General features: G+C 38.6%; 3 protein-coding genes across 11 annotated transcripts in view; 2 read left to right on the plus strand and 1 right to left on the minus strand.

The window, feature by feature from the left end:
* The window catches only part of LOC112570871 (protein TALPID3-like), a 50857-nt gene extending 40466 nt beyond the window's left edge, over positions 1-10391 (minus strand). For both annotated transcript variants that reach the window (XM_025249550.1, XM_025249548.1), the window contains exons 1-7: positions 9200-10391; positions 8573-8742; positions 8264-8403; positions 7733-7931; positions 6870-7067; positions 5615-5921; positions 4890-4998 (exon numbers count right to left, since the gene is read on the minus strand). In XM_025249550.1, the coding sequence (XP_025105335.1) occupies positions 4890-4998; positions 5615-5921; positions 6870-7067; positions 7733-7931; positions 8264-8403; positions 8573-8742; positions 9200-10178 (2102 nt within the window). In that variant the 5' untranslated portion in view covers positions 10179-10391. The remainder of the gene's footprint in view (positions 1-4889; positions 4999-5614; positions 5922-6869; positions 7068-7732; positions 7932-8263; positions 8404-8572; positions 8743-9199) is intronic.
* Positions 10392-10469: 78 nt separating this feature from the next.
* LOC112570874 (mitochondrial import inner membrane translocase subunit Tim9-like) lies at positions 10470-13025 on the plus strand. Of its 4 annotated transcripts, none has more exons than XM_025249556.1 (4): positions 10470-10528; positions 11005-11085; positions 11384-11479; positions 12522-13025. In XM_025249556.1, exons 2-4 carry the CDS (start codon positions 11029-11031, stop codon positions 12654-12656), a joined length of 288 nt encoding a protein of 95 aa, XP_025105341.1. In that variant the 5' UTR covers positions 10470-10528; positions 11005-11028; the 3' UTR covers positions 12657-13025. The 4 variants fall into 4 exon arrangements, with proteins under 4 accessions (XP_025105341.1, XP_025105340.1, XP_025105338.1 ...); XM_025249555.1 differs by lacking the exon at positions 10470-10528 and adding an exon at positions 10599-10675; XM_025249553.1 differs by lacking the exon at positions 10470-10528 and adding an exon at positions 10601-10679.
* A 2764-nt stretch (positions 13026-15789) lies between these two features.
* LOC112570953 (tyrosyl-DNA phosphodiesterase 1-like) lies at positions 15790-26880 on the plus strand. Of its 5 annotated transcripts, none has more exons than XM_025249707.1 (16): positions 15790-15828; positions 16623-17158; positions 18093-18323; positions 18912-18955; positions 19388-19443; positions 19720-19816; positions 20319-20353; positions 21901-21993; positions 22222-22404; positions 22642-22720; positions 23190-23372; positions 23761-23876; positions 24362-24469; positions 24733-24835; positions 25716-25827; positions 26430-26880. In XM_025249707.1, exons 2-16 carry the CDS (start codon positions 16663-16665, stop codon positions 26504-26506), a joined length of 2013 nt encoding a protein of 670 aa, XP_025105492.1. In that variant the 5' UTR covers positions 15790-15828; positions 16623-16662; the 3' UTR covers positions 26507-26880. The 5 variants fall into 5 exon arrangements, with proteins under 5 accessions (XP_025105492.1, XP_025105490.1, XP_025105491.1 ...); XM_025249705.1 differs by lacking the exon at positions 15790-15828 and adding an exon at positions 15869-16019; XM_025249706.1 differs by lacking the exon at positions 15790-15828 and adding an exon at positions 15913-16272.
* Positions 26881-27219: the final 339 nt, after the last annotated feature.

A 27219-nucleotide genomic window follows, 5' to 3' on the forward strand; every position in this document is an offset into this window, starting at 1 on the left:
CGTATTGATTTGTATTAAGGGCCAGCTCGACAGACTGACCTGCTGGTCGCCAGAGGGCAAAGAGCGTCAAGGTATGAAATGAGGTCAGGAGGGCGGGGCGTGCCTGCAGAGGGCAAGAGAACATGAGGGATGAGAGGGCGAGAGACAGTGCGGCGGGTTGTGGCGCGGAGACAAGGTCACTGGCGAGGAACAGCCGGTGCAGGAGCAGGGTGGGGTGGTGATGATGGTGGTGGGTAAGGGAGAGGACAGCTTGGCAAAGTCGGCGCGTGCCAAAGTGTCGGTTTGGAGAAGCCGTCTGGCGGATTGTGTGCGCGAGGTGCGTGCCTGGCCGGCACCGAAGGGCAGCCTTTGATTAAATCGTGTTAATTTCCATGTTCGCGCGGCCTTCGCCTGCGTGACTTGTACGCCGATCAGCGGGAAAAACGGCGCGCGCGCACGCAGGCGACTTGGCTGGGCGCATCAATAAAACGGAATGAAGGACAGGCAACTTGAACATTTCAAAATGACCGGCACGCACCTTTATTTGTCCCGCTTTCCCGGACGCCATCGACCGGGCATTTATCAGACTTCGGGGGGTCCCCCCCTTCTCTCCTGACCAGCAGCAGTTCGCCGGCACGTGACTTGCCAATGACGTCACGCGATCTGCCCTCCCCGCTCACTCCACCCCCCCCCCCCAGACTTACAGATGAGGATGATCGATCGGTCTGGCTCCTGTTTTTCGTCTGCTGAGTACATGGCAGTCGATAGGTATGACAGCGCGAGCAGACGGGGGAGCAGTAAGCGGTGACAGACGCTGGCTGTGGAGGCAGGATGCATGTTGAGAGGTCTTACCCATCACCTGTCCTGCTAGGTACGTAGGCTAGTACCACGTGACTCACACAAGACACGCTTTTAATGCAATCGCATTAACAGTGCGTTAACCATCGGACTACAACATACAGCAGACCAGGAAAGTGCGGTGGTGGCGCCACTCACAGACCAACCTCACTCGATCACCTTCACTCCACAAAAACACAGCCGCACACCTGCGTGATGACAAGCATGACAAGGTGTAGAGAGACATGTCGCAAAAATATACAACCCAATGACACGCATGCCGCTGATGTAACTTATTTCTCATGATGAAGCTTTTTAAGGCAAACGAAAGAATAATTTATTAAGAAGAAATCGTCATTATAGTAAAAATGTCATCTTTTGTGATTAATCAAAGCAGCTGATATTTATTTCATCACATTCATTTTAAAAAACCCCAAACATCAACTGACTTAAATCACCAGCAGAACAATACCTATCGTCCTGTGTTACACGACAAGCAGTCAGAAACATAAGAAAAACGGTCACAACTATTACAAGGGCAGACTACACAACGTCAGGTGTTACAGTATTCAACGTCTGCTTTGACCCAACGGTCTTCAAGTCGATGTCACGCCGAAGTGTCCTGCCAACGGTCGACATGACACAAGAAATGTCTAGAATTTAAAACTGTTGCGACAACGGACTTGGCATTCAAGCTCACGTCGGCTCGTCGACCCGTCGTCGTAACGTTGCGCTGACGTACTGGCCAAACTGAAACTTGGCGTGCCGTTGATTGTAACCCCGGTCACCATCGTTACTGACGTGACAGCAACTGACAGGATGTCTGCTCGCAACCGAACAGAATGTAACGCGTGCAACAGGAGCGACGGCCCCCCCTGTCCTGCACGCGATGTCGGCCAGAAGTAATCAGTCTGCAGTCGTGGGTCTCGTACAGAAAGCTGCAGGAGACAGGACCATGGTCACGACACCATGCCAGCTCCGGCTTTACAAGGAAACAGAAAGTTGGGGGTACGTGCTGCCGCGCGCTTTGGAACTTGATGGAGAGGGAGGGAAAGGCCGGGTGCACGGCGTGTAGGGGGTGTGTGGGTGATGGCAGGCCTGTGACACGTATGTTGTCCGCACAGTGAGTGCAGGGGTGAGGGGTCAGGCTGTCTGCACGAAGGGTGGGGATGTCACGTGACATGGGCTAAGTGCTCAACCTAACTGTGTTTGAACGACAAATGGACTCGCGCACGAATGTTCTATAAAGCTCCGACAAAGAACATTACTAACTACTAGAGTGATCAGGCCTCTGCTCATTTTACAAATGGCTGTACCACAAAGATGCTGACTGCCAACAATGACCAAGAAATGTCACACGTACGTAACCATAATCACACGAGGGATTAAAAAAGCCGTAAAAGGTCCCCTGCCCCCTTCTCCACGCTTGGAGAACTGTTCAAGAACAAGTTCTTGGTCTGCTGTCGAGTAGTATTATTAACACGTGACATCGATAACTTTTATTATTGCCCTGCTGCTGCCATCTCTTTTCTTTCCCACACAATAACTTCATCGTCGACTACTCATCATCCAACGAGTCACAGCACGGACAGGCAAACCGTCGTCCGCACTTTGAACACGGAGTAGACCGACTAGAGATCGACTAGTCTCACTGTGTTGGCGAGTGTGTTCGTCAAACCCAAGTGACAAGCCGGTGGTTGGGGGGAAGGGGCGGGGGGAGGTGATTGGCAAGTTGCCAGTGTCAGTGTGACGTCAGCGTCGGCGCGTGCGCACGGTGGGACGTGCTTGGCGAGCGTTTCCGGCCTGTCTCGAAGCACTGCCATCGGACTCGAAACGCTTGGCTGTTCCCTTGACACACGAGCGCTAGACCTTCCCCGAGTGCACAGACACGCAAACGCGCAACGTGACTGCTGCACCCACAGCTCCCGTTACACCCCGCGCCGCCAGTTCGCGCAGGCAGCGATAAGACGCCCAGGGTAGACGCCGTCGAAATTAGACCAGCGCACTTACAGTGCAGTGCAACGCTTTATTTTTATCTGGAATATAGGCTAACAAGTATTTATGGATCGTACTCACGACCGAATGACGGGAACAAAAGGACGTGGTGTAGTGTGTGTGTGTTGGGGGGTGTGGTGGGGAGGTAAGGTAGGGGAGTGAGACAGTGAGGAGGGGTGGACAATAGATAAGTGTAGACTTAATGATTATACATTTCGTCTTTTACTATCGGCGGACTTAGTTTTGTCTGGGGCATTCCAGACTGCTCACGGGCAGATAAACGTCTCCTTCGGTCTTTCGTCTGTGATGCCAGAAATCAGGATCAGCAACAGGTGAAGAGAAAAACTATGGTATGTTCCTCAACATAGGCACGCATGCCTAAACGCTCTACGATGACAGCTTTAATCAACGGAACAAAATGTCCAATCAAAAAATTATCCAGAGGGAGGAACAAACGACCCAGCAGCTGTGGAATTTCATTCCAAGCAAGCATGTTAAGACTAGCAAGTTTCTTTGCTATGTGTCACCCATGTCTACTCAAAACATCCACAAACTAGAAAAGATTATGCCTGCTTTATTTTTATCATCGCAAATGGAGTTAAAAGTCTGAATTTAAAAGGAACTAATGTAAAGTTTTACTCTATCTCCTTATCAAGAAGTATTAACAAAGGTCAGTATAATCATTCTGTGATAACACAATAAGCATGAGCTTTCAGTTGTGTTCTGTATGCATCTGCTATCATTCAGATTTCTCTCAGTAAAATGGTCACGAAAACTGACACCAGCCTTTGTGCAGAAATAGTCATCCTCTACTGGTGACATCAAGAAAGGAAATTCAATACTCCAATAGATGGCAACAAGCAGAAGGAAGGCATTTAGCATATACTATGGTTTTCTTAGCAACTCCTGAAAAAAATACTGAACTTGTTTTTGTAGTTTACGCTTTTATTACTTACGAGATTGCATGAGATCAGTTTCCTTTAATTCTTTCTATACAATTTACACTTGCAGGTGCAAAGGCTGTTATAGCTGTAGGTCAAATGGGTTGATTCATCTACATCAAATGAGTTAACATTATTATTATATCTTTTTCCAAATTTTTATTGTCATGGATGTCAATGAAATTTTGATGAAGTTAATATCAGGTTTTACTAATCATCCACTAGCTTAGCAGTGTCAGTGTCAAGTCTTTTGATTTTTGCTAGACACCATTCCCATAGTTAAGTCCTGACTTTTGAACTAAAATCATCTTAACAATAAGTTTGCTTTGTCTCTGACAACATTTACTAGAAGCTTATGTTGGATGTGTTTTGGAATAAGTAGGTAGCTTGTTTTAAGCAGAAACAGTGAAATGTAACTGTATCTGCCCTTAATGATGAGAAATCATAAGACCACACAATAAAAGCAGCTTCTTATACATGCAGCATATTGTGACAACGGAAATTAAAACCCATAAGCAGTACTGTTTTGGATACTTTGTGCTTATGTGAAAAGAATCAGCTACCTGTCTATGAATTGAAAAAAAAAATTGTATCTAAAATCCGAGAGGTAACTCTTTTTTCTTAAAATGAGGGGAGGCAAGTGAGTGTAGGAAAATGAAACAATACTTCAGGCATCACTGAACTGGGTTGTGTGAATGCCAACACAGAACTACGCCAGCTTAACATTAAAGAAAAAATGAAAAAGACCTAGGAGGAATGGCATGTGCTATGTTTTTGTGAAAAAGCTGGAATGTTTTAGACGAATTTGCAGCTTCTTCACCCTACAAAACTGTCTTTTTGAAAGCTGTATATGCTACTAAGAAAAGACTTGTTGGCCCCAGTGTACAAACACAGCAACAGGCCATTGTTAAGTCTATCTGAATGGCACTGACCAACATATGACAAAAAGAATAAAAGCATAGCAAAAACTAGATGAAAACAGTGAAGCTCAAAAAAATTCTTCCCTGAAAGGCACTGTTTTTATCATTAAGCATTTTTCAGATGTTAACATGAACTGCAGAAAATGAGATGTAAAACATCCATAAATGTTTTGTCAAATCTATTTTATCCAAGTTTGAACATACTAAATGTATTTACCTTGGTCGAGGAAGCTTCACTTGTGGCGTCTGTCCATGTGGAAAAGAAAAAGTATCATTCAACTGTGGTGAGTTCTCCGTAGCCAAAATCTCCTGCAATATTCCATTACCTGAAATATATATATGAAGAGGCAGTCGTCCATGAAATGTAATCAAATATTGGCATCAGTGAGGAAATGTACACCAACATTATAACAGCATTAAGATATTTTTGCATTCAAAGCCAAAAAACGTTTTCACTTCAAATGCCCTGTCCTCTTGTAACTAATTCTGGCTATTGTGTTGTCTGATTATTTCATGGGAGCAGCTGTCAGCTGCCATGGAGAGTGCGGATTCTCAATGCAGGCATTCTAGGAAACATCCACTAATTTGTTGTTTCTACAAGTAGGGTCTTCTGGTAGTATGCAGTTACCCCTCGGGGTAAGACTGAAAATGCTGGAGGTAGGAAGGATGCCTGAAGTCACACTGGGGACTTAGCTCAGACCCTTGCTCTGGACTGATATATCTTTACACCAAAGTTTCTTTTTCTCGCCTCCATATTTTTTTGTGAAAGAACTTATTTCAGATTAGTCTGGTTTTTTTGAAGATGTTTCTCTAATTGCTTGCAGAAAGAAGAAGTTGGGAGGGGGAAAAAAGAAGAGCCATCAAATGTTGCCATACTGATTCTAGAAAATTTAGTTCAATGTAATAAGTCTCTTTGAAATAAAAACTAAGCTGCTAACCAACCTTTTCCTTCTGAATACTGCAGTGGCCTTGGTGCTTTGTCCCGTGGTGCAGGCGTGTCCAGCAGAGAACTCGCAGTGTCTTTGTGCTGGTGCTCTTTCTTTTCCCTAGCACTAAACTGTACTGGGTGCTCACCAAGCAGTCTTCCCTTGGCTAGATGGCTTTCTATCAAAGACCTTCCATGATCCTGATACCTATTGGAAGATGAGTTCTTCATGCCAGCTGGAAAAGATGACGCTTGCTGTTGCTGGAAGGTGTAGACAGGTGGATAAGACTGACTCATCTGACGTGACATGGACAGCAAGTGAGCCTGTGCATAGGTACAAGATAGATCTCAAGTTTCAATCTTGATGACAGAAGTTTAGTTTGCAACATTCAGCAATTAAAGGCAGACACTCATCCAAAGCTAATTTACAGAATATGCTGAGGAGCCAAATTGAGAAACCACACCCAACATGGCAGTGAGAAAAAAAAATGACAGCAGTAACTATGATGCTGTCTATACATCAAAATAGGAAATTCATTACAAATACTGTTTAAAGATCAGCATGATAAGAAAGCAGTAACAAAATGAAACAAAGATTTGAAACACAAACTCAAGACTTCGGACTAAATTTTTTGCTGTTAGGCCATCAACCCTTATTACAACTGGATTTGTGAGCTTCCTGTACAAGGACAACTATGCCAGTCCTGTGCAAATATTACAATATAAACAATATAACATGCCACATTGAATTAAGCACAGTAAATGAGATAATAAATAGAAAATAAACATACTTCTGCATGCACATATTAACTGTAAATAGTTTCATGTCATCATGAATATGGCAACATTTTGTAAACAACAGTTATTGGTCAAACGATTGTTAAATACATTGTGGCAAGTATTCCTATATTCTTAAGATATTCCTACATTCTAGCCTCAGATCATTTAGTGATGTATGCACGAAAATGTATTTCTTCTTCAAGGTCAATGTTACATAAGGGGTCTCAGATAAACTGGACACTGAGAGCAAAAAAATACCTATTTTTATGAGTGTGATCTGAAACAGAGAAAAAAAAGGAAGGAAGGACAAGTCTGCTAAAGAAACCACAGTTATATCTGTGACACTGTCCATGATCCCTTGCTGATAATGATGCATCAAAACACTATCTTTCAAAACATAAATGAAGGAATAAACGCAACACACTTTTAAACAAAAATAACTTGACCCAAAACTAAAGTGACTGTAGCCTTAACAGCACACTGTTTTCTCACCTGCATTTCCATTTGCTGTTGCTGCAAAACCTCCAGGTGCTGCAGCCGTCGCTCTGTAAGGTCCTTGACTTGCTGCTCAAGCTGCTCAAGACGTTGACTGCTTGCATCTGTCACAACTGTGCCAGTGTTCTTGGCCTGCTGCAGACGATCGATTTCACCCAGAAGACCCTGGATCTTGCCTTCAAGCTCTTGTTGTAGCTATTTCGCAAAGAAAAAAAGTCATATGCAATTTCCAAAAATTTTATCCATTTCATTTTTGAGCCACTGAACTTGCTTGATCATACTTCTGTAACATGACCACAAGAGCTTTTTTATGTCAATGTACAAATGGCAAACTTCTGTGTGGTTGAAAAATACATACAGTACCCAGTATGGCTGAAGAAATGGAAAATAAATGCACAGTGTTTTGTTTTAAAATGAAATGTCTTAATTTATTTCTGGGTTTAGTAGTTTCCTTAATTTATTCTGTTATATTGTCTTTTCAATGTTACTTGTGCTAGTTATCGAGATTTATACAAAACAATTAGGAGAAATATTCAAATATTTTATGCTTCTTATTGCTGAGATATAGAAAATTTTGAAGGAACAAAGGACATCCTTTAAAAAAAATTATAAAAAATAATTAAGATTACCAGATACCAGACTGTGTCACTTGCTGTGAAAACTAATTCTTAAGTAAAATATATGACTTTTTCTAGTCAGTGCTAGTGGCAAGACTATTAATATTTTTGCAAAGTTTTTTTTAGCCCAAAGCTGTGGATCACGAAGAAACATCAATGCACACTGTTCAGATTTCTAAAAAATGTAGTTTAAAACTTCAAAACTGTCATCTGTCATTCAGAGGACCAAATTATGTTATTTACCTTTAACAGAGGCTGCGTGACTGCAGCAGTAGCCGATGCAGCTACTGCGGCAGTGACTGACTCCATATTGTGAAAGCTGCTGGTGCCAGCGATGCCCATGTCCATATTGTTATTTGTATTACCATCCATATCATTCAAGCTTCTGGGGTCTACCATCTTTGGATGAACAATTTTCTTTATTGGCTTTGCCTGATTTCCCCTAAAAAGAATTTCAGAAAAAGGGTACACTCATCCCATATGTCCACATGACAAATTGACATGAACATTGCAAGGCTTGAAGACAGTTTACAACTTGATAAATAAATGAAACAATGTTTATCTTTATTTGACCTCAGCAGACTTTTACGCATGTGTGTGCATGTGCACGAAAGTATATACTAATCTTGTATTTTTTAAAACTTAAATTATTAATTATTCAAAAAAACTTTTACTAATCATGTTATACATCTAGAATTTTCTCTAAATTGCCAAACAAGCACAAGTAGCTGCAGAAACAGTTTATTAAACAATGAAATTTATATGTCATTATACCTTTTAGCCAGTGCATCTCGAAGTTGCTGTTGCTTTTCTGTGAGAGAGAATTTAGAAATAAATACTTCATCTCTCTTCCCCTTGTCCTGAATGTCTACCTCCTGTACTAGAGACCCCTGCTTCAAGCCAAGACCAGTAGGCTGGAAAACAAACATCATGTTTACACAGTGCCATCAATTTTATAATATTAAAAATAAAATAAAAGTAAATATCATAACATTCTAAACATCATGGAATATTCTAAATTAAATACAAGTAGTAAGGCTAAAGTTTAAAGAAGATAACATGTGACTGTCTCTGCAAACTGACCTTGGCTCTTGGAAAAGTGTATTGTTGTGTGCCAACATGGGAAAGTTTGCCCGCTGCACTGCCTGATGAGGACTCTTCACTGTCTGACAAAACAGCTTGTGATGATATGTTCACAAGTCTCTCACGCACTGTGATAATTTCAGGTTGGCTCAAACTTGCTCTGCTCTCATCTGCCACATTGAAGAGGAAGATGAGATGAATAAATGACAAAATAAACATACTCATACTTTGTCTGTCTCTGCTCTCAAACTATCTCTCACACAATATTTACTATCCCATCATATGCACACACATAATATACATGAATAACAACCTATAACTATAGCACTTTTCTCCAACATCAGCCAGGCTCGAAGTGCTTTACATACATAAATGCAGGCACACATCTGTTTAGGGTAAGCATCAAATGCACTTTCATGAACACATACATTCACACACACATATATCTGTTTCTATAAAGGGAGTTTAAGACTAATTCATAAAAGTATCAGTATCAACTAATGTTCCAATAATTTCAGCTGGCATATTTGAAATCTTAAATATCTACACTCTACAGCATCTTTTGTATGTCGTTTTTTTTAAGTTTGTCGTACTTTTATTTTTGGCAAAGGAAATCCTTATCCTTACCATCATCTCCTGTACTCTCATGCTCCTCTTCATTAAGCATCATCCCATTTTCTACAGCTTTAGTTTTCTCATGTTTGTCCACAACATAAACACTAGGCTGACACTGTAAATTATCTCTGATGTTTGTCCCTTTCCTATCCACAACATCAAAATTTATTGGAAATTCTCTTGTTGCAATAGATTTCTCTGTCTTTCCATGCCTTTCAACAGTATAGACTGAACAATTTGCACCATTGTCAGATGTTTTCTCTGATGGAACTGTTTCACATTTTGCAACAGAGGATTTTGGAATTTTGTTTTCTTTTGCATCACCATCAAGAATCCCTGGTATGATCTTCCCTGGATAACCATTGGCTGCTTTGTCATTTACTAAACTCTGCTTACGATCTCTATTATCAATCAATTTTTTGTTGTTGTTGTTGTTGTTGTTGTTGTTGTTGTTGTTAACATTCAAATCCTGATTGCTATTATCAGTTGAATCTCTCAGTAAATTATTTCTAGTCTGGACATCTAGATGACTTGTCTTGTATGTGCCATTACTTATGTCATCACTTGGAGATAAAATCTCCCTCACTTTGTGTTTAGCAATTTTGACGGTCTTCACCTGACCTCTGTTTAAATTGTGGGAGTCTTTGCTAAGCCCTCTACTTTCAAAACGTCCATGTGAGCGATTTTGCTCCACTTCAATGACAGTTGACCGGAGGAGGACCTCACTTGCAGTGGTACTGTCATCAGAATCGTCTTCTCCTGAGGCTTTAGCATGTTCCACTTTCTGAACTGAGCAGGTTACAGTTTTACCTACACCGCTGTCACTGCTCTGTTGCTCAAGGCTAGGATGATGGTCCCCATTAGAATCTAATGCATCGTCTCTGGGAGTTCCATCCCAACTGTTGGGTGATCTAGAGAATTTCGTCCTCTCTAATGCCTTCACAGCATTTCTTGTAACCGAAAGTAATTCGATGATGCTCTCTTGCGACATCACGAACTCGTACACACAGGTTACTATAAGGCCTTTACTTAAACAAATACAATTCGCGATTCTTTGAGGTTATTTGCTATTAAACGCTTCGTTTCCTCCACTGAGTATAAATGTGAATCCAAAATAAATTACAACAAACTCGTTTTACGCATACATCTAAACTGGCACACTAACAAACATTTTCGAAGTGGTTGAACTTAGAATTCCCTCTCTTCAGTCGCCATTTGAAAACAAACTAAGGTCACTATGTAACAATCGCGTTCATTGGTTGGACCTGAAAGTCGTAATGAGGCATAGGAGCGATAGATTTCTATAACTCTTTCTTTTTAAAGATCAGAGCAACTATTTGAGTAAGAAAGCTTTCCTTCCAGCTTCAGAACACAAAAATATTTTGACATGTTAGTCTTTAAGTTAGCGACGTGCCATAAAGGCCAATAGGAGATCGCGTTATAAGTGTCCTTCATTTTCACTAACGACCGTCAAGTCGCAACTTGCACGTGTGTATGTTTTCGAAGAATTACTATTAGCGTGTATGGTGCAAGAGGAAGAGTAGCGTAGCCTTCAAATATGAAATAAACCAGTCCTATCTGTTAAGACTGTTGTTGGTACAGAAGTTTACATGCCTTTAAAAGCATTATTATATTATTGTTAAAAGCACAGTTTGAACATACACTCAAAACCTGATAATAAATGCTGTATGCGGTTTACGAAACATCACCTGTTAAAGAAACCGTCTTCTTAACCATCACCTTAAATCTGTTAATGCATATTCGCTACGTCTTGAATAACAGAAACTAAGAGTAATTCGATTTCTCACATGCTGCAGGTATCAGTCAAGAAAATCTGAACCATGGAGATGCAGATGCCCCTTAACATGCAGATTGACTCCGAGTCAACCATCAAGCAAGTAAGTTGATGCTTAATCGAGAGGCATAGAAGGGCATCACAGAGTAGCTTATGTCAGCAATCTTTTTAGAATTAAGTGCATACTAGTAGGGGGAGGGTGTGTGTGTGTGACAGAGAGAGTGTGTACTTTATTTTCCTCTAACAATAAAAGATCGTTGAACTTGAAATGCTGTTTGGAGTAACTAAAAAATTTCAGTAACTTTGAATGTTTCCATATTACATACATTGTCCGTTTGACAGTGTTGTTATCATATTTTGAAGCTGAAATGGATGCTGTAAGATATAATTATTTATTACAGTTTCGGGAATTCCTTACCCAGTACAACAGGATATCAGAACAGTGTTTTGCTGATTGTGTTCACGACTTCACTACACGAAAGATTCTGGAACCAGAGGTATTTAAACTGTATGAAAAATGGCACTTGCAAGCCCCTAAATGAAAGAAATGTGTGGATAGCTTAATGTTCTATATATTATCATGTTCTAGAAATAAAGCTGGCCAAGGCGTATTTAAAACTGCAGTAATGTGAGTCCAGAAGTTGTTTTATAAGTTACGAAAAAGTATTATTTACAATATGTTTTCTTGCTTTAATAAGAATTTGCCAGAATTAGTAAATGTAGTAAAAATACTGCACTGCTGATTGTCCATTGTCACAAAGGTTACACACAAAAAATGTATTTGGCAAACATTGTACCAGTAACAGTTTTAAGTGTCATGATCTCAGGATCATGTTCAAAATTATTTACAAATGACTTGGTTTAATTAATCGGTGTCCCAGATATAACTTGTAAGTGAAAATATTTTAGGTATATATACTTTACAAGTGTCACTCACATTATGGCATCATTACATATTTTGTTTTCTTTTATGGCAACACATTAATATCTTAACAAAGCCTTGACTGTTCATCTTAGCTCTTTCTATACAGCTTGCACCTATGAATGCAGTCTTCATACCTACAGCTCAGTTGTGTTCTGTATTGAATGAGTTAATACACTGTTTACGGGCTATTTCTAAATTAGCTGTTGAAGTGATGGGTTAAATGATGCTTACTAACTATAGTTGATTGTTGGGGCCAGTGTATAAAAGTGTGTGTGTATATATAACCTTCTAAATATTAAACAATCGCCTGTCATGTTTTAGTAGCTAACAACTAAGATTAATTTTGATCCATATTAGCCTATAAGATCATCCTGTATGAACATACCACTAATGTATGAAAATATATGTATCATATAAAATACTGTGTGTATATGGGTATGTATACACACATATATTGAAAAATAATAATTGAATTTGTGTATTACATTTGCCTGTGTGGATTCGAGCTCAGTAAGCTGCACATGCAAGTCTACAATTTTGATTTATATGTTGATAAAAGTGGATGAAAATGACAATTTTTTTTTTTTAAAGTATTGTTTTCCTTTATTTGACAGAATACGTGTTCCCTGAACTGTTTAGAAAAATTCCTCAAAATGTCCCAGAGGGTGTCTCAGCGTTTCCAGGAGCACCATTTAACTCTGTCAGATTCCATGGCTGCGACAGCTCAAGCCCAGAGCATGAAGAAGTAGCTGTTAAAACTGTGCAGAGATGGCAGGAGTTGCTTGTGTGATGTGCAAACATGTAGAGAATGCGGACAGCTATGGTATTTTGTGCCATGGTATTGTTGTGTCAGTGAAAGGATAATGTGGAAAAGGATGTAGCCTTGTAGATTGTATGATGGCTTTTATGAATCCTTTAAGATTTTTGTGTTGCAAACTTTGCTTTTAGTCTCTTTCATAATTATTTTCAGTAGTCACTTTTGTGAAGAGAAGACAAGCCTATTGCAATGATTTGTTTGGAAAAAAAACTAGGCTTGATTATATGTTATGGAGGCATATGATCATGGACACATAATTATTAGGACATTTTTAAAGTAAAAGTGAAATGCAGTTCTTAAATACTTTTTCTTGTGTTTATTGATGATCTGAGTGTCGTTTGTTGGTATCTCCATGGTCAGTGACATTCTGGCTGCTTTTCATTTGTGTAGTCTTTCACATGCAGTCTTGATGAAAAACTATGGCATCAACAGCAATTAGAAAAAGTGGAGTTAAGAGTTTCAAATGCTTAATTTTATCAAACTGATTTAACATTTGTTTTAGTTATGGGGCAATATATAGAATGAAAGTCATCACAAACACATGTAACCTCACCCATTCTAACACAACACATAAAAACACGTATCATGTAAATATGTCAGTTTTCAATCTTGCTGTAAAAATGTATTCAGACCCTAAATAGGTACAATCTTCTGAGTATATGTATAGAGAGCGGTGCAGTACTATTCTGTAGTACCTGCACAGATAAATTAGCCCAAGCATATCACTGACACAGGGACTCACAAAATGGTATTTCTGAAGAGTGCTAGTAGAGCGAAGTCTTGGTAGAAGGGTGAAGTAATCAACTTAATGACAACAGACAGGGTTAGTGCCCTTGGCTCTGCATCACGACCCCATCCCCCAATTGCATACAACTGCAATCTCTGACGGTATTTGTAGACGAGCATTCCAGATTTGCAGCTGTAAGCAGAATATAATGTATAATTATATGGTTGTGTATATACGAGCAGATTGTCCTTGCAGAGATAATTATAGACATACTACATGGCAGGCCGGTAAAATACCTCAAACCTAGGCCATGTGACTACACAACACACTACTAGTGATGATGGAATGGACAACAAATGAGTACATAATGTCATTCACTTACCGAATTTATTGTGCAAAGTGAAGCTGTTTGAATTCTTTCACAAAATTTTAAAACCAGCCTTTCCTTTAAAGGCAGTAGTCCCCCCAGATCCGGCCGCGAAATCCCTGGCCCGCTAATGAATTTTAGTAAATCATTGTTAATGGCCCGGCGACAAGTAGAAGGCAAACAACAGAAAAGTTCCCGTCGAGGACAGCAAGAGATGGGATGAGTTTAGTGAAGTTTGTACAGACCACCAACAGTGCACTGGTCAAGTTACCACCGCTCCTGTTGATGACCTGAAGGGATGGTGAAGGCGGGGCCCATAAATCTGACCTTTGACACGCGACACCCTGGCCTGAACACGGGCCGTGGGTCGAAGATTTTTAGTACCTGTTAACTTCCCTGAATCGGTCCGAGATCAAAGGGTGACTAGGGTCAACCCACGTGTATGATGAGGCAGCTCATCCTCAGACTAGTAGAAACTCATCACTTTCTGACTTTTGTGAGAAGCAAACTTGTGGAGATCAAGTTGGTGGGAGTATAGCTTCTCCAAGGACTTATATATATATATACCATCTGGAATTACATGTGGGAACTGTGCATGATACGTGTGAACTGAATTATACACGTGGACTGTGGGTGTTAAGTGCCAACTGTGGAATACTGACTGTCCACTTCCTGCGTCGTCAAGAGGGAATGACTGCCGCCAAAGAGATTAGTATCCGAGTATTAACAGCAAGCCACGGTGTAGAAATAATTGCTGCTTGTGTATTGATGAGTTGTGTTATTTTTGCCTAATTATATCTTCTTTTACATACATATACTGATGTAATAACATCACACGTCATAGCAAATAGTACTGAGCAGAGCAGAGCACGCGATTGTTTATTAGAATTAATTGAAAGCTGTGTGTAGTGTGTGAACTTAACGCTAGTCGTAGGTATTGGTGCGCCATCTGTCGGGGAACAAAGGCAGATGATCAGAGCTAAGCACGTGTTGTGACTTTTCTAAAGACTTTTACTTAATGTTAATTTACTTAGTAAAGATCGAGAACATTACACTGTGTAGTGAAGGGACTTTTGTAATTTCAATACCAATCAAATTTCAAATTAAAGCTAGCCGTTAAAATGGCCAAGAGGAAAGTTGATTTTGAAAACAGAGTCTTTCAAAGCCAATGGGAGGCTGACTACATGTTTACTAATATCAGCGGTAAACCAGTGTGTCTACTTTGTGGAGATACAATAGCTGTGACCAAAGAATACAATCTGAGACGGCATTACGAGACTAAACATCAGGACAAGTTGAAAAGCCTGAATGCAGAACAGAAGCTAAAGAAAGTGTAATGAGTGACTGAAGGCAAAGTACGACTGTGTGGGGGCTGCACAGTTCACTCATTCCCTCCCACAAACGATGCCCCAGCTTCGTCTACATGCGGCTCGAATCTTGAGCATGTTTGGCAGCACATATCTGTGTGAGCAACTTTTCTCTGTGATGAAGATCAACAAGCATCGTCGTCTTACTGATGTACACTTGCAGTATTGTTGTCAGAATCCCACAAATTAAATTTGTTGTCAATTATTAATAATTCATTTTTGGTGTTCAATAAACTTAAGTCAGCCCGCCATCTGGTCAATGAGCGGATGTTAACCACTCCATCAAGTCAGTATCTTCTTTGTCTGTGTTAGTCAAACTGAATTATTCATCATATTAAAGATTCCGCAATTTTAATTAATTGCTACTGTAATTTTAGAGAACACATTACCTTCATAAATACCATATGGAGATCGTCCACAAGCAGCTGATACAAACGTTATAAATTTACTGACAAAAATATATTTGTGAATCGAGCGAACGAAACGGAAAGCCAAGTATGGATAACAGGCACACTGTATGGTGACAACCTATTAGAAGTCTAATACACAGAGCAGACGACGCAAGCTCTCGTGTTTATAGAGGTGCAAAAGGTTTATCTTTACGGTCTGCGAGCAGGCAGAAATGGTGAATTTTTGGTACTAGGTATCTAGCTTGTTCCGACAAACTTTGGCCAGTCATGTTCTCTAGTTAAACAATCAGCAATTTTTGTCTCAGATGATTTAAACTTTATTATTTTTATTATAGCCATAAAGAAAGCCGATGCATAGATTCAAATGGTTACGTTCTCAAAACTGTTTACTTGTGAGCTTTAGGTAGGATGGACATCAACACAGGTGCTAATCATACTTGCTGATTAACATAGATTCTGTATTTTATTTGTGGCAAACAAACAGCATAAGCAGCAGTCTGAAATCGATTAGAGTACTTTACATATAGGTAGTCGATTGTCTAGATTTTAGGACTAGATTAACCGATTTTGTGCTTCCATCTAGTTTACGCGCTAACAGCAGACTTTACAGTGAGTACGCAATGATCGATATGTTCTGTGATCACGGATCAGAGTGAAACTATCATCTCCAAACCATGGCGACTTATACTACCATTTAATGGGAATTGGGTAGAAGCGTTTACAACGTAATTAGTTTTATTATTAAATCTAGGTCATCATTTTAGCATTTAAAATGATGTGTGTATTTTGTGTAGGCGTCCTGGTTCGTGTATGCTCTATCCCTCTGTGTGCGTGAGAGAGAGAGAATTAAATATTGTCAAGCCAACTTTTTATATCAAATTTGCTGCCGACAGGGAAGTGCACTACATAATTATAAATTCTTTTATTATTATCATCATCAACATCATTACCATTGTCTTAACCTCAGTTATGAAATGATGTTTGAAATAAAATGGTTATTTTATGGTTAATATGACTATTTTTTCAGTGAAATAAGTTTGGGAAAGAAAAACCCTCCTAATCTACATATGGCTGCATCTCTAAGTATTCACCAAATATCAGACTCAGACTCTGATGCAACAGTGCCTCCATCTGACATAGAAAATGGGCTTGATGGCTCCCAGGATTTGTTTGACACAAACAGTAGTGAGGCCTTTGCTATCAGCTCCAATTCTTTTATTCAGAAGACAAGAATGAACAAGAGTGTTTGTAATCCTCATGAGATATCCGGCAGTGACACAGATGAAGATGTGAAACCAAAAATAATGGAGAAGCCTGTCAAAGCATCAAACTTTCAATCTTCTAAGAAACAGCCTGCATTTTCAGGCAAAAGACATTCTGTGTCATCACTCAGTCAGGGACATTCTTCACCATTGGCCAGTTCAAGTGTAACTTGTTCAAGTACAGTTGGGGCATGTGTTTCAGGACACGAAAGTCAAGCTAATAACATGAAGCCTCGCTGCAAATATGGTGACAAATGTTTCCGGAAAAACCCATCTCATCTAAAGGAATTTTATCATGGAGGTAACAGGAGCTTATGTAAATATCTTAGAAGAGCATTCCCCAACCTGCTACATTCACTGCATACCACATAAACATTCTACGGTTTTCTTACATTTTTATTTAGTCTTTCCTTCTCTTTTTATCGGTAACTTAGCATTATTATAAGTACATTGTCTTGAAGCTCTGAAAATATGTTGTGCTTACATAAGTCATTTGAGAGTAACTACTACTATCTGTGATAATTGACTTTTGTTGATTATCTGAGTGTGTGGTGGTGGTGAGGTGAGGGGGGGGAGTGAATATGAACTAACGCAAGGGAGACAATTACTGTTAGGGCACTCGCCTTGAGGCTGTCCCCATAATGGATGGTAATATGCCCCAAGACCTACCACGATTACATGAAACTGCAGATAATACCAAATGGCAACTAATACGAAGAGTGAAAAGTACAAATGTTCTGTGGGAAGCATGGGTGCATGGATAAAGGATGATGAGTCAAGTACTGGGCACATTTGGACTGCTGGATTTCATTATATTAAGCTTATTTTTGCTTGGCATACAGTATGTTACAGTTTATTCTTTCATGGTATGCATTTGATAATCAGTCCTTTCAAAAGTCTTTGATTCTACAACTATTTATATGCCATACATGTTATCATGATTCATCAGGGACATGTTCATATGCTTATTCTTTATTATCTCAAGCATGGTGCTTATTTTGTTATACAAGTTTTTAAAAAATATTATCATCAAGCACTGTATATTCCATAATTATAGCATATAAAGAATAATTTGCTCATGATGCAGTAATCCTTTCAGCTTGATGTCTTCCTCTACAATCTGTCACAGTGACAACTTTATTCTTTATTTCTGTTGATGCAGACTATGTGTAAAGATGAATCTGTGCTACACATGGTTTCACTCTTGTTGCATTGTTCATCATGTTTATGCACAGGTAAGGGGAATGGTAAGAGCAGTGATCCGCACCCCAAAGAAAGAAAGAAGGAAACAGCAATGAAGGCAGAGTCAGAGACAAATGTGCCAGCCAAGCGTCCAAAACTGTGTAGTGAGGATGACAAGACTGTGATAGACACCATCATGGAGTTTCAGCCTATCAGCTTTTTTCTTACAAAAGTTGCCGGCATTGATGATAAATTCAACATGACAGGGGCTGTTAGTTTGAAAGGTGGGTTTTTTAATGATAAAAAAAGGAGACATAGACAGTCAGAGTGAACTTTACATATGTAAATCATTTTATTCCTTCTGTTAAATAAAAAAGACTTTCATAATACTCTGTAGACATTTATTTACAGAAAGGTATTTCAAACTTTTTTAAGTGTAGCTCAAAAAGTACTGATGGGTAGGTTGTCAATGTTTGTTGAGATAATGTCTAGGACTAAATCAGTACACCGTGGTTGTTGAGCAGATTTTTGGAACAGTTTTAAAATACCTTTATCACAGTTTTTGTTAAGAAAGTTTCATGGTAGCTGATCATTGTACGAAACTTCATCAGATCTAAATTAAATGCTTATGACCATATTTCATTTTAATAATTGTGGTGGGATTAATAATTGTGAAAGAAATCATAAACTGATTTTTGTTGTATTCAACACAGTCAGATTCATTAATACAGATGTGATCATATTTTTTCAGAGTTTTTTTTTTTTTAAGTTACAGACAATACTGTTATTAGTTCTTTTTTCTGTGCTCCTCTTGTATTTGAATAATAATAATTAAGCTAAGTAGCTGACAAAATTTGTTGTTTTACATGCAGATATCTTGTCACCACTCATGGGAGATATCCAGGCATCATGCCAGGTAAGCATGTCTTGGTAACAGTAGGTCAGAGTGGCTTGCAAACAAAAGGCTCAGATTGTTGTTAATGGAGACCACGCAGGAAGTTCTGCTAGTGGAGTTACTAAAAATATCTGGTAATAGGTAAGAGCTCATTTCTCTGGCCGCATAGACTGGAATGCTCCTTTTGCCACCAGATACACATCCATTTGCTATCAGAGGTGTATGGCTTGTTCGTTGGAGATGGTATTTGATGTGGCTGACATGTGCTCACCACTACAAAAGTGTATGAAAGAAGAACAGTTGACAAATGGAAAGAAAATAACATGGCTTTAGTGACTTCAAATTTCAGAAAGGGGTAACTTGTAAATGCTTTTAGAACACCTATTCTTGTGTATTTTAATAACATAACTAAGTTTTCACATTTTTTCAGATATGCTTTGTTGTGGTTTGCAGTTCAACTTTATGTTTGACATTCCATGGCTCATGAAACAGTATCCAGCATGTTGCCGGTAGGGGCTTCCACTGCTTTCTAATAAAAGCTCAAAATACACGAGAACATTTATTAGCATTAATGATACAAGGATTTCTGTTACTCTGTAGAATTGTTAGGAAAGTACCTGTATTTGAACTGACAGGCCATCAACAAGAATTGCCTTGATATAGCTTAGTTGCTGGCATGGCGTAAAACACAACCAACCAACCACTAACAAGAAAATGGAATTGATGATGAATATTGTTGAGACTATTAATGTGTGTTTGATGCATGTTGTTTTCTCATCACATAGCAACAAACCATTGTTGATTGTTCATGGAGAGAAAGGAAAAGACGAAGCTGAGATGAAGAAAGAAGCCAAGCATTTTTCAAACATTTCACTCGTTAGGGTGAGTCCTTGGCTTATTTATCAAGAACTGTGCAAACACTTTGCTCTCCTTCTATTGTTTGTAGTAAAACATACTTTTTTTCATGCGCACTTCCAGCTTAATTCAACACACTTCACTATGAGGGAAAATTTTTGTGAGAGCTACTCAAAGTGAACTAAAAAGAACTGCATAAATGGGAGATATTAGTGCTTAGAATGCATAAATATGCAAGAGGAAAAGAAAGAGAGATCACCATTGATTGGGTAGGCTAACAGAATACATGAACTAGTTTGTCAAGTGCTCAGTTGTCTCCAGTGGGAGTGCCAGAGTTAGAATGTTTTTGTTTCCACCCCTCCCCCCCAAAAAAAAAAAAATTCTCAAAAAGTAGGAAGGAGGGACTTCATTTTGTACATTTTATACATCATAATAGTTTTCATAGCACACCAGTTTGTGTCTGTCTCATATCTGTTCCCCCTTTTCCTGTAACTAGTTTATTAAAACCTCTTTTTCATTTTTACCTCAGGCACAGCTAGACATGATGTTTGGCACCCATCATACGTAAGCATCCACACATTTTCTTTTCTTTGTTTTTCTGTTGGCTTCTATCAAAATTTTCATCCTTTTCTGGTCATTCAACGTTGAAATTTTTGGTAAATAGTCCAGCTAAGGTGTTGTGCACAAATTTGCATAGTTCTTGACATGTTTACTAACAATGTGGGTATTGCTTAACCTTCATATCTTATTCTACTTCCCCAGCTGGTGGTGAAAACAAAGAAAACAAATGACTAATCCTTATTTACAGAATAAGCTAAAGCAGGGCTTCTGCTAAGGTTAAATTCTTTGGGGTCCCAGGGACCACTTCTTCAGATTTTTAAGGGGTCCCTGTTCTTCGCCCAAATTTGAAGGGGAACCCCATTGACGAAAATTGAAGGGGTCCTCCGAACTTTTAATGCGTACTGTACGCAATTTTTTGCGTAAGCAGAAGCCCTGTAAATTGATACTTTTTGTTCATCTAGCCCTTGGTCTAAGTAGAAGAAATTAAAAAATACATTAATTCAAAACATGAGGCAATATTTTTGGTTTGAGTAACATTGATTTGATAGTTCTTTATTGAACGCTAACAAGAGGCCTTATCAAAGGACCACTAGCAGAGTCCCACAGGGTGGAAACATAATCAATGGTTGACTGAATAAAGTTGTGTAGAACAGTTTCCTAGAAAGGATTTAAAAAAGTGTAAAATTCTGTAGAGAAGAAATACTAATGAGAAACCTTGTCTAAGATCATACAATGGTTGCAGTAGCACTAACACAATCACCTGCTCAGTCCACAGTTACTGTACACAGTCATTTCAGTAACTGCATTGAAGTTGCTCAAGTCATCAAATTCTGTTTGGCTTACTGTATCACACATAATGCCGAACATCTAGGTTTCTGGTTGCTATTATTCAAAAACGATAACCTTCAGCTTGCATTCTATAGCTTCTATATTTATCTGGTCATGACAGAATGTTATCAGAGTTTATGAAGCTTTTCAGTCATTATACAGCAACTGAGAGCTAGATGGAACTTCTATCTGCCTTAGATTTAGAACAAAGTTACTTTATTTGTCTAGTAATGCTAGCTTCTTTCTGATGGGTCCAGATTTTGATCAGAAGGAATTTCTTGTGACTTACTTTTCTTTTCATTTTGGATATTTTGGAAATGTAACCTGTCTCACAGAAATCTACTCATTTTTATCCGTTGTTCAGAATTTGGTACTGAGAGTCTTTCAGAAAACAATGAACAGTCTCCCATTTTATTGATGGTGAAGGTAGCTCACTTTTGCAAAACTATTGATTTAGCCAATTTGATGGTGGATTTTGATGGAATCTAAATACAATCTTATATCGTCTTTGCGTATTATGTTAGGTCGTTTTAATGTCATGTGTATATGCTTTGCTAAGGTGCTTTAATCTTACAAGTGTCTCGTTTATTGTTGTAATACAAATGACAGCAGCACTCTTTGGTCCCAGAGTTAAGATTAGTCTTGGTAAGAGATGCTTAGTAATGTGCTAAGCAAGAATAAACTTTCATGCCAGAAGTTTGTAAAAAATTATCAATTGACAGGAAGATGATGCTGCTGTTGTATGATTGTGGTATGCGGGTCGTCATTCACACAGCCAACCTCATCTCCAATGACTGGCACCAGAAGACACAAGGGTAAGGTGTATTAGTATAGTATTGACTGACCCTTTTTAGTCTTTGTCATTTTTATTCATTCATCCACTTTGTGTGTATGTGTGAGAGAGAAAGAGAGAGACTGTTTTCTTGTCTCTTGTGCTGCACAGAAACTGTGATGTCTGCTAATTGCAACTGAAGGGATAGCTCCTTTTGATCATTTAGTTAAACTATTTCATGCCTGATGGTAATCTTACATGCTTCCAACAGGGTTTGGATCAGTCCTTTGTTTCCAAGGATGCCAAAGATGGAGGCCAGCAAGGGGACTAAAATTTCAGGAGATTCTCCCACACACTTCAAACAAGACCTACTAGACTACCTGTCTGCTTATAAGGCTCAAGCCCTAGGTGTCTGGGAGGAACATGTGCACCAGCATGATATGACAGCTGCATGGTGGGTAGGATATCCAGTTGCATGGTAGTTGGATGCTCTGCATGCCACTAGTACGTTAGCTGGAAGTCTAGCTGTCAGCTAATTAAACTGTTAATATATTTAGACAATTTTAGGCAACAATTTTATGCAGGCTATACAGCTATTGGTTAGTAGTGTATTAGTACCCAGTTCTAGCTAGTGTTAGCTTAGGAGTTTATTGATTCAGTTGCACTTGCTTACCTGTTATAAAAATTTCAGCGTGCACATCATAGGGTCTGTGCCAGGCAGACATTCAGGCGACAAAAAGATGGCATGGGGACATCTAAAACTACGTAAGGTGAGTAAGCCTGTAGGCTGATTAATTTCTTAGGCCCAGCGTTTTACTAACTCTGAATGCATTAACAATGACTTTTGTCATGATTACTCAGTGTGATAATGCTGGATAAAAATTGATGTGATGTAAACAAATCTTGTGTGCAATTTGTAGAGAATAACTGAATGAATATGGTGATAAAAGAGACATTCTTTAAATGAACTTAATGAAGCTAATCAAAACTGATGTTCATTGTAAAGGTTTGTTTTGTCTTTAAGCACAATTTTTCACTAACAATCATAAATTGGAAAAGTTTATTTACCCTGACTGTTCTTGTCTTGGACTGCTGTCAGCTGTTCCTTAGTTAGGCTTCAGCACCCATTTCTGGGGCACAAACCTGAACACCCAGTGCTGGAGCATCATCTTGTTTAATATCTTTACAGGTGGAGATGGACATAGTAAATTATGACTACACTGCTGTTTTGTTTTGCAGGTATTGCAGACAGAAGGACCTGACAGTCGTGTGATCAAGGAGTGGCCAGTTCTGGGGCAATTCTCAAGTATTGGATCCCTAGGAAGCAGCATGGACAAATGGCTGTGTGCCGAGTGGTTAACATCCTTCAGCCAGTGTCGGGGCAGTCCAGACTCTGCAGTAGATAGCAAGAAATTATTGCTGGTTAGAGTGATCTCACACTTGCAATAGATTCCAATATTTTATGTTTGTAACTATCAGTTAATGGCATCCTTATTGTGAAATTCTTTTTTCCATTGATACTAATGCATTGATCTTGCTTCTGACAAAATAGCACTTCAACTGACTCCAAAAAACTGTGGTAGACCTATAAATGAAATTTAACTGTTATTACATATTTCATTAATATTTGATTTAATAGCTAACACTGAACAGTACTTAAGCATGGAATTTTATATAAAAAGGGTTCCCCAGACATGACCACATACATTGTTAAGCCTGAGTTCTGCTGGTATTTATATAAAATGCTGAACCCAAGTCTAGCTTCACACTAAGGAATTTGAATGGGTATTATTTTAATGGTATTTGACAGGTTTACCCATCAAAGGAAAATGTACGTCAGTGTTTGGAAGGCTATGGTGGTGGGGGCGGTCTGCCATACAGCATTCAGACAGCTCGCAAGCAGATTTACCTGAACAATTTTGTCAGGTAACTAATACAGAAACTGAGTTGACATGAAATGCATTTTTTTATTATTATTATTTACATTTATTTTTTTAGTCATGACAGACCAGAATGTTTTGGAGTAACTGCCCGATAAGTCTTTATGAATTTCTCCCTGTGCAAAGCAATTAAGTTTCAAAGTAGTACTAGTTTAATCCCATAATACACTTTTTGTTGTAATTGGAGTATTGTGTCAGATAAAAGCCTCGTTATGACTGTAATTTTATGCAGACTGAGCAAACAATGATTTCACTGTTATCATTATAATATTGTGCACATTGAGCAAACAGTGTTGCAATAATTATAAAACTATATATATAGAGAGAGAGCAGATAGTCGTTTTATTATGACTGTAATATTAGTTTTGTTCATTGAGAAGACAATGGCTTTATTGTGATGATTAAAATATTATGTACACTGAGCATAAATATGGGCATATGTATGATTGTAATATTGTATACATTGAGCAGACAATGGCGGGCAGAGGGTCGAGGACGAACAGAAGCTATTCCTCATATTAAGACATACACTCGTGTATCACCAGACTGGACCCAGGCTGCATGGTTTCTTGTGACCAGGTATGTTTGTCATGACCATGTAGGATTTTATTCAGCACTGTAATGGAAGTTATACCAAAGCAACTTTGAATTGTTTGTATCTTTGAAGTCGCAGAATATGATATCCTGTTACTGGTGTTCACATGTCAGTATGACAAATAAAATAATGAAATATAATTATGACTTTTGTAATTGTGGTCATCAGCATAGTAATCCATAATGTACTTGGTGTGTAGTATGTTACGCTTACACTCTTATGATGTTAGGAATACTACTGTTTTCAGTGCAAATTTATCCAAGGCAGCATGGGGATCCATGGAGAAACAGAATTCCCAGTTGATGATCCGCTCCTATGAGATTGGCATCCTCTTTCTCCCCAAATATTTTGTATGTATTCACTTTCTCTTTTATTGGTGTCTGTCACTTACAGCTTTACAGCTATGCATGCTAGATTAAAACACACACAAAAATTTGAATTAAAAAAATTGAATAATATTGGGAAAAAAGTAATCAACAACCGAATGCTTAATTAACTATGCATGAAATGTGCAACAGCAAATCCCCCCTCTCCGCAGTAAAAGTCTTTGATTAAAAGTTCACTTATGACACATCTGCTTTTGAAGACTCCACTATCGGGTCTGGAGTTCCAACAAAGAACCACAATACAAAGTCTCTTCACAGTTGCTGCCCCTCAGGAATTTCAGTTAGATCCAGTGCATTAGCCAGTGATGAACACAGGAAGATAACAGAATAAAAGAGAGAAAAAAAATGGACAGTAAAGTAAATTAATTAAAAATATAATCCAAATACGTACATATAAAAATTCAAAAGTAAAACTGAGGCAGACTCACCTCAACAGGTTTTACATGATCAGTCTGGTCAGGACTTAAAGAAAGCAAAGTACTGAAGAAAACGGTCAGGTTTTCCCTTTGTCACAGTCAAGGACAAACATCAGACAACAAAAATTGCTCCCCTTTCTCTCAATCTTCAACATTTATACAAGTGGAGCCCCTCAGTGCCACCATTACATCAAAGATAAAGTAGCCCTCATAAAATTTGGTAACTACTTTTTAGAAAGGGACAGGATTATTTAGGTCAGCCTACCAGATTTTACTTGTACAGTAATTAATAACCAAAAAATAGCTATTTTCAAAGTTTATTAATAGCAGTGGAAACATGAATAATAATTATAAAATCAATCTGTATTTGATGCATGGTTTGATGTTGAATTTAGTCAAAGTGTGCTGTTTTTTGTATTCTTTACCAGGGCTCTTTAGACAGCTTTCCTGTAGGCAGAACTGCAGAAGATGTGAGCACTAGTGACCATGTGGTCCTGCCTTTCCCTTATGATCTTCCCCCACCTGTTTACGAAAAAGGAGGTGAGAACTAAATATGGTTTTCTTTGTTTTGGATCCTCTATCAGTTTTTTCTAAACCCACACATCTAGATAACAGTAGTATGTTTGTATCTCGATCAGCCATTTATTATATCTATATTATTTATATTTATATTTATTATATCCCTCTCGACCAAGGAGTCTGATAGTATTGCATCTTTCAAGAAAAATCTTAAGACTCACTTGTTTAAACTTATTTGAAGTTTTCATTTGACCTGCAGTTTGGTGGCTGCTGGGATCACCGCGCATTGAGCGCATCTTTGTGATGCGGATACTAGCGCGTTATAAAACTACATCATCATCATCATCTACATACAAATAAATTATAAAATATGCCTGTATAAAAATTAAGCTGACTCTACCATGATGGCCATCTGCTTTTCTATATTATTATGGTTGCACAGTGTAATATGTAGGGGTGAAGTCTCCACAGGTGGTTAGACAAGAATAATGTCTAATCTAGAATTATGTAATTTCATATCCAAAGTTGTTAGTTTGAGCTATTTGAAATATATGTATGTGTGTGTGTGTCTGTTTGCTTTGATGTGTATTTGTGCATGCCCTTATATCTTGACTGATCTGTAGATCGTATCTGGATGTGGGACGTTCCCTGTGTGGATAAGCCTGATCGCCATGGAAACAAGTACTGCCCAAGGCTTTGACAAGATTGTGCATGAATCGACTTGATTGGTCATCTTTGTTTTAGTCTCTGCAAGTGTCAAAAGTGACTTGTAGACTGTAAAACAACAGTTTAGTATATGAAGAGTTAGACCATGGTCATTTGTAGATTACATTGCTCTAAGAAAAGTCCTTTTTGATATATATTTAATACTTTAACAGTAACCAACTACATATTTCATCATTACCATCTTTGAATGCAACAGACTTTTTGTGTATGGAAAATGGGAGGTGTAGTGAATGAGATCTGACAACTTTATTTAATTATAAAAATATATTTATAAAGCAATCACTTGTTTATGGATTTTCTTTTTGTTATTGACATTTTACACATAAAGAAGTCATTGGCACAACTCAAGTGTGGTCTCCATTGTGGAGCATTGTGTAAATGAATTGTTCGTGGAACATATAGAAATGAATGTTTTAGGCTTTAATACAGTCAAATCTCCCTACTATGCCACCTACCGGGACCGAGCAAAAGTGGCATAGTAGCGAGAGTGGCATAGTAGAGAGGGTTCGTAAAAAAGGCTGCATTTGTTCAAGTTACCCGTCAGTCCAAAGCAGGGGTGGGCAATTAATTTTCCCAAGGGGCCGCATGAGAAATTGGGATGGTTTTAGAGGGCCGGACTAATATAGTTACCTCAGTTTTACCTAATACTGTATGTATAGTATATATACTGGCGGGCGGGCCGGTCAG

The sequence above is a fragment of the Pomacea canaliculata genome, linkage group LG8 (genome assembly GCF_003073045.1).
Source record: "Pomacea canaliculata isolate SZHN2017 linkage group LG8, ASM307304v1, whole genome shotgun sequence".
Lineage (NCBI taxonomy): Eukaryota > Metazoa > Mollusca > Gastropoda > Architaenioglossa > Ampullariidae > Pomacea > Pomacea canaliculata.